General features: G+C 38.2%; 1 protein-coding gene and 1 pseudogene across 1 annotated transcript; both read right to left on the bottom strand.

The window, feature by feature from the left end:
- Positions 1 to 381: 381 nt before the first annotated feature.
- Positions 382 to 1404, bottom strand: LOC104587593 (monothiol glutaredoxin-S2). The gene has a single exon (XM_010245263.2). It carries the CDS (start codon positions 925 to 927, stop codon positions 619 to 621), a length of 309 nt encoding a protein of 102 aa, XP_010243565.1. The 5' UTR covers positions 928 to 1404; the 3' UTR covers positions 382 to 618.
- Positions 1405 to 5100: 3696 nt separating this feature from the next.
- On the bottom strand, positions 5101 to 5880 carry LOC104587594 (monothiol glutaredoxin-S2 pseudogene; annotated as a pseudogene).
- Positions 5881 to 6155: the final 275 nt, after the last annotated feature.

The following is a 6155-nucleotide window of genomic DNA, read 5'->3' as shown; positions in this document are numbered from 1 at the left end:
CGATACGGACGAATACATAACGAAATTTTGAACCTTGAGTTGGACCTGACCATCAATACCTTGCCAAAGTACCTACCTATGTATATATTCGTTGCATCATGTCTCAGGCCTGTCCGGGGAGATGCCGAGATATCACACTACTATATAGGCAGTGATGAATTTCTAATTTTTAAGTGCAATATTGAGCAGTGCAATTTAATTTGCGCTAATACTGATACAAATGCATGAGAGTGCAGATAAGGAAAATACAAGTTCTAGTCCACTTTTGATTTGGTTTTCGCTTTATTTTACTTTGTAAACAAACAGAATGGGATGAATGTTAAAACAAAAATTGCAATCAAATCATTTGCACTGCCATACTTTTGCACCAAAGAATTAAAATAAGTGGTGGAACTTTATTAATTAACAATAAAAAACAACTATTACACTGAGTAGAACCTCCATACTATTTATATAAATATATATCGTCTGTCTCAGTTAATTAGACTCATATATTAACAGCATATCCGATGGGGCTGCTATAGATTATTTCAAATAACATAGATAGTATTTTTTTTAACTTAGATCCTAACACTATAACACTAACAGAAGTCAGAACTCAGAAGAGTTTTTTTTCTGCTAAAGAAATATTGCTCCGGCACGAATGAGCAATTCTTTAAGAGAGCGGTCGAGTTGACGGGTCATGACCTCATTAGCTCCACCCACCAGCCTACCGCCGATGAACACCGCCGGAACAGACGGCTTGCATCCTAACCTCACCAGAGCTCTCTCAATTTCCCTCCCTCGAGGGTCCAAATCCAGCTCGTAGACGGTGGGGCTGGCCCCATAGTCGCTGATGAGAGTCTTGATGGTGTGACACATGCAACAAGAGCTCTTGCTGAAGATCACCACCGGCGACTGTGAAGCCAACGACGTCACCCTCTCCATCGCAACAACAATGGCTAGCTGCAGGAAATTAAAACAAGAAGATCGAAGAAGAAGAAGAAGAAGAAGAAGATCTTCTCTCTTTTCTTTTGGTCCCAGAAGCTGTTGGGTTTTGGTTGGCAATGTAGCAGGATAGAGGATAAATCAACTTCAAGAGAAGCAATGCAGAACTGTGATATATCGACTGGTTTGTTTCTGAAGCAAGAGAGAGATCAGAATTTGCTGTGGTGAGGAGATGAGCTACCATGGAGACTTCCTTATATAGTGCAGTGAGGGAGAATGTTCGCTTAGATATTTGATAATTGCTTGAAAAGAACCCTCCATTTTCTTTTCTTGTCTTTTCTTCTTCTGCTTCTTCTGCTTCTGGGTCTAGCTGCTTGTCACTCTGTGGTGATGAAGGGAATAACAACAGGAGGTGGGCATTTGGCCAAAAAAAAAGCTTCACATGGTTGAAATGGAAATATGAATACCGTACAGAGCTGTACAAGGATGACATTAATGGTTGCCTAGAATCTGATCTATTATGAATGTGAAGAAGAGAATTAGAACATAATCGTAATTTGAATATTTGTTTTTGTTCGGATTTTCTGAGCATCTTCTTTTGAGTTGGAGGGGGTTGAGGTTGCGTTTATCCAATGGCGATGGCCTTCTTTTTTCAGTAACATAAGATTCCCCATGCACCCTTCATTTTCTTTGAGGTCCCGTTTGGATGTGACATATGCAATATGAAGACATTAGTGATTTATTAACTTATGATTTCTTTAGCCACTTAAAATAATCTATATGGGGATGAGATCAGTCCAGACTTTCACTTTCTTGAAAACCAACTGCTCCGCAGTCTTCCTTTATAACCTTTTTAGGGGATGTTTGGTATGGCTTCCGTTTATTTATAAAATGTTTGTATTTGATTTATCTTTAAAATTGAGAAAAAATGGTTGATAAATGTTTTTGTATTGTTTGTTAACAGTTATATATGTGCCATTAGGCACCATTAGGCACCACATAAGTGGAGCAGTAAATAAACACCTTGGTGTTGGGGGAAAGGTTAAAATTAAACTTCCCCTAACAATTGGCTTACATATAAACCAAGATAAACATTTATTAGATAAACATGCTTACCAAATAACATTTTGGCACAAACACCTATATGGCAATGAACTCATACCGTTTATCAAAGAAATGGAAACTATACCAAACACCATCTTAATAAGTGAATACATTAATTAGGGTTAAAATTCTGTGAAAAATTGAAGGAAAAATGCTTGCATTAATTTCACTATATGCATCAAAAAGCAAACCCAGATAGAAATCATGATCAAGTTGCAAAATTCTATAAATGAATATATATGTTTTATTTTTCATTCAAACTAATCTCTTAGGTGGGACCCATCAGAGGTAGGTTTGGTCTTGGTCATGTAGCTTAAGACAAATAGCAAATTGTAAAATGGGCCGGCCCAAATAATTCTAAGAAAACATTGTGCCAAATCCCAAATAATCCCAAATTAGAAGCATGATAGAGATGCTAATTTTGACCACATCAGCCATATACTGTCATCCTCTAAGATGCTGATTTGGCAATTATAGCCAAGATTTTTTTTTTTTTTAGTGAGACATAGATACCATGATGTAATATATTCTTCTCAACCTTGTATACTTAGTTTCTGCTTACAAAAGAATCTATAAAACAAGAGTAGTTTCTGTTGTTCTCCATTACTAGTGTTAATAGGCTCGAATGAATTAAATATTGTTAATATTAGCGCTTAAATCATTAGCACGTACTATAATGCATCCACTATTAAATTATTAGCGCTAATAATCATTAGCATGTACTATAATGGTACAAATATTATAACAGATTGTCGTGTTTCGATAATCTGTTCTATTCAAAATTATATCCACTGTTAAATTATTAGTGCTTAAATCATTTCTTACTATTATTGATGTCCTCTTTTGTCTATCCCTAACTCTTCTAATCTCTTTCACTTATTACAAATCACTTCTTTTATGTAAGTTGCAACTTGCATACTGTTGATCCAGACCACCACTTTGCATGAAAGAGCTTGGTGTGGTTCAAGTGGGACGTCAACTTTATTATATTTGATAACGCGGGCTCGGATCCTGGCATCACAGGCTGCTGATTAATTTGGGATTGGCTAGGTACAACTCGGTACATCTCTCTCTCTCTAGCTTAAAGCTTAAAGGTAGTGTGAAGAGGAGAGAATAAAAGGGTGACGGCCATTTTATGCTTGGCTTTATCTTTATGCGAAAAGGAAAGATTATTGCATCTCAAAATCCTTATACCGGGGGTAAAAAGCAAGACAGAGAAATTCTCAAACAATCTCTGATATGGAGCACAATATTACTCTCGTGTCTCCTTTCTTCTTCGGCAATTCAACTAATCACATGTGGTTCATCTCCTTTCTTTACATTCTTCTTCTTTCCGCTTCATGTGGGGATTGAATCTGTGTGCTGTACGTGTATGCCAAATTGTACAAAAAGCAAATGAAAAAAAAAAGATTTAATTTGGTTCTGTTTGTTTTCAATAAGGTTTTAAAAACCGACACGAAATTGGAATTCTTATAGACACCGGTTTATGGGTTAACATTTCAACCATCTGGTTCGAATGGACAGCCCATTCTGACCTAAAAAATAATTGAAATAAAAAACAACTAAAACCGTTGAATGGGTTGTTGATCAAATCAACCACTCGGGATTTCCTACTCACTTTTCCTACCCACTCTCTATCTGCCGTGAATTGGAGCCACACATCTCTATTATGAATTGAGAAATGTGTGGCTGTAATTCAGGGCGGGTAGAGAGTGGGCAGGAAAAGTGAGTAGGAAATCTGGGCTCCAAGTTTTTGGCCAAGGATTGAGTTGAGGGTGAAACGGAACCGGTTGTTTGGGCAGTTCCCAGGCTAAACGGTTCAATCATCTAGGTCAATGGCAGTTGGAAAACATTGTTTTTCAATTTAATTTGAACCCAATACAAAATTTACATCTGGTTTGGTTTTGCATCTGTTTGTTTGTAATTATGATTTGCACTCTGAAGCCATATCTATTATAAATTTGTTCCTTTTTACATCATTTGCATTCATTGGCAGTGCAAATTTTAAATCTCAAAAATTAATGCAAAATTTGCACCAACTTCCTCCTACCTCAATTCTCTCTTATAAAGTGAGAGTCTACATGTTGCTTCCTACTCACTCTTAAACAAATAATTCTCTTTCCCACCTCCATTTTCTTTCATATAAGGTGATAACCGCATCATTTTACTTATCAAACAATTAAACAAAACAAAGTCAAAGCTGAAGCAAAGGCAAATCAGACTTTACACCCAGCCTATTTACACACCAATGTATTTAGTGCAAATGAAATTCCCACTGCAAACAAAACTGAACCAAAAAGGATTCTACGATGTCTGTTTTGAAACTGAAATGGGGAAATTTTTTTCTGATGAATTCATTCTTTGCTCAACTCCAAATGGTTAGAACTAAGGCAGCGAAAATGATTTGTATAGTTCCATTGGTTGAAACATGCGGATTATCACATAGGCTCAGTTTGGAAGGAATACAAATACAAATATGTAGAATGCAAAGTGTTATACAGGGGGAGATATTCCCAATTCACGGGGGATAGTGTGTTGTAGGCAGGGTTCTCGCGGGCAAGAGATCTGGACTCGAATACAAAATCATGTTTTTTATATGCATTTGCACTGTATAAATTTGTATTTGTACTCCTTCCAAACTGAGCTATATATAGGTGTGGATAGAAGGCAGCTTTTGTCTTGCTATTGCTCTGGTTAGTGTAGACTACATTTCTTTCAAGCACAAATTTCATTTGCAAATGCATGGCCCAGGGATGAAATTCAGTTCAGTTTTAGTTTAGCATTCACTCTTTCTATTTGTTTGGAGGGGACAAATAAAGGGGGAGGAGGGATAATTATAGGAAGCGTATTTTCACTCCTCCACATGAGCTGCAAATTTACATCAATTTCTGGAAGTGCAAAATTTGCATCAATCAGGTAGAGGAAGTGTAATTAGGCAGTGGTAGGAGGGTAATAGTACTCGTCACACACAAACTGCTGAATAATTTGAATTCCAGCTGGGTTCTATCAGAACAATTTTACTTAATAATTATATTTGGTGTGTATTTGGGCATATCACACATTAATTCCTGTTGTTCTAAGAGAAAAGTTGCACCTTTATTAGTAGTAATCCAAAAAGGGGTACATTCAAAAAGGGGAGCTGATGATGATGATGAGAACAGGAAACTCAGAAAATGGAGCAAAGGTCACAACTCATCATCTGTCTTAACAAAACTCTTATGCAGTGCAACATCATCAACATGTTCATATGGCCAGCTGATCGACTTGGCCTTATTCCTTTGATTCTACCAAAAGGCATTAAAAGCTAGGCTCTGAGATTAATTGAGAAATGGCCTGTTAATTAAAGCCACAGAGCTCCAGCTCGTTTCAGAAGCTCCTTCAGGGAGCCATCCAGCTGACGGGTCATGACCTCTTTAGCCCCACCCACCAGCTTGCCGCCGATGAACACGGCCGGCACCGATGGGTTGCATCCTAGCCTCAGCAGTGCTTTCTCGAGCTCCCTCCCTCGAGGGTCCTCGTCCAGTTCGTAGACAGTGGGACTGACCCCAAAGTCGGAGAAGAGAGTCTTGATGGTATGACAGATGCAGCAAGAGCTCTTGCTGAAGATCACCACTGCTCTCTGCGACGCCAGTTTCATCACTCTCTCCATTGGTTTAACCAGAAAAAAACAGTAATTAACGGATAGAGCTGATCAACTACAACAAAATGGTGGGTGGCAGTGCAGGAGATTGGTAGCTGGAAACCCCAACAGAAATGTCTGAAACTATGGAAGGAAATTAATGTGGGCAAGATCAGAGTTAATGAGAGAAAGTGATTGTTCTGCTGTGGTGATGAGCTTGAGCTGCAATGGTGTGTCATTTTATAGTGGGGAATAAGAGCAGTTTCAACTGTGGAGAGGGCAAATTGAATTGCTGAGAGCAAATGTTTGGGTGGATTGGATCGGATATTTTGCTCGACCATCACCTGATAACGACCTCTTCTGGTCCCGCTGCACTACACAACTCAGGGAATATTGCACCTCTGCAAATCTCCAAATGCGGAAAACAAAAACATGACTACAGTACTTTCTGCATACTTTTATGTATGTGAGACCACTGGAATGGGAATTGAGAGTGGATTTGAGG

The sequence above is a fragment of the Nelumbo nucifera genome, chromosome 3, assembly GCF_055504915.1.
Source record: "Nelumbo nucifera cultivar China Antique chromosome 3, China Antique-T2T, whole genome shotgun sequence".
Classification (NCBI taxonomy): Eukaryota; Viridiplantae; Streptophyta; class Magnoliopsida; order Proteales; family Nelumbonaceae; genus Nelumbo; species Nelumbo nucifera.
The sequence above is the reverse complement of the archived record's forward strand: the minus strand, read 5'-3'. Positions and strand labels throughout refer to the sequence as shown.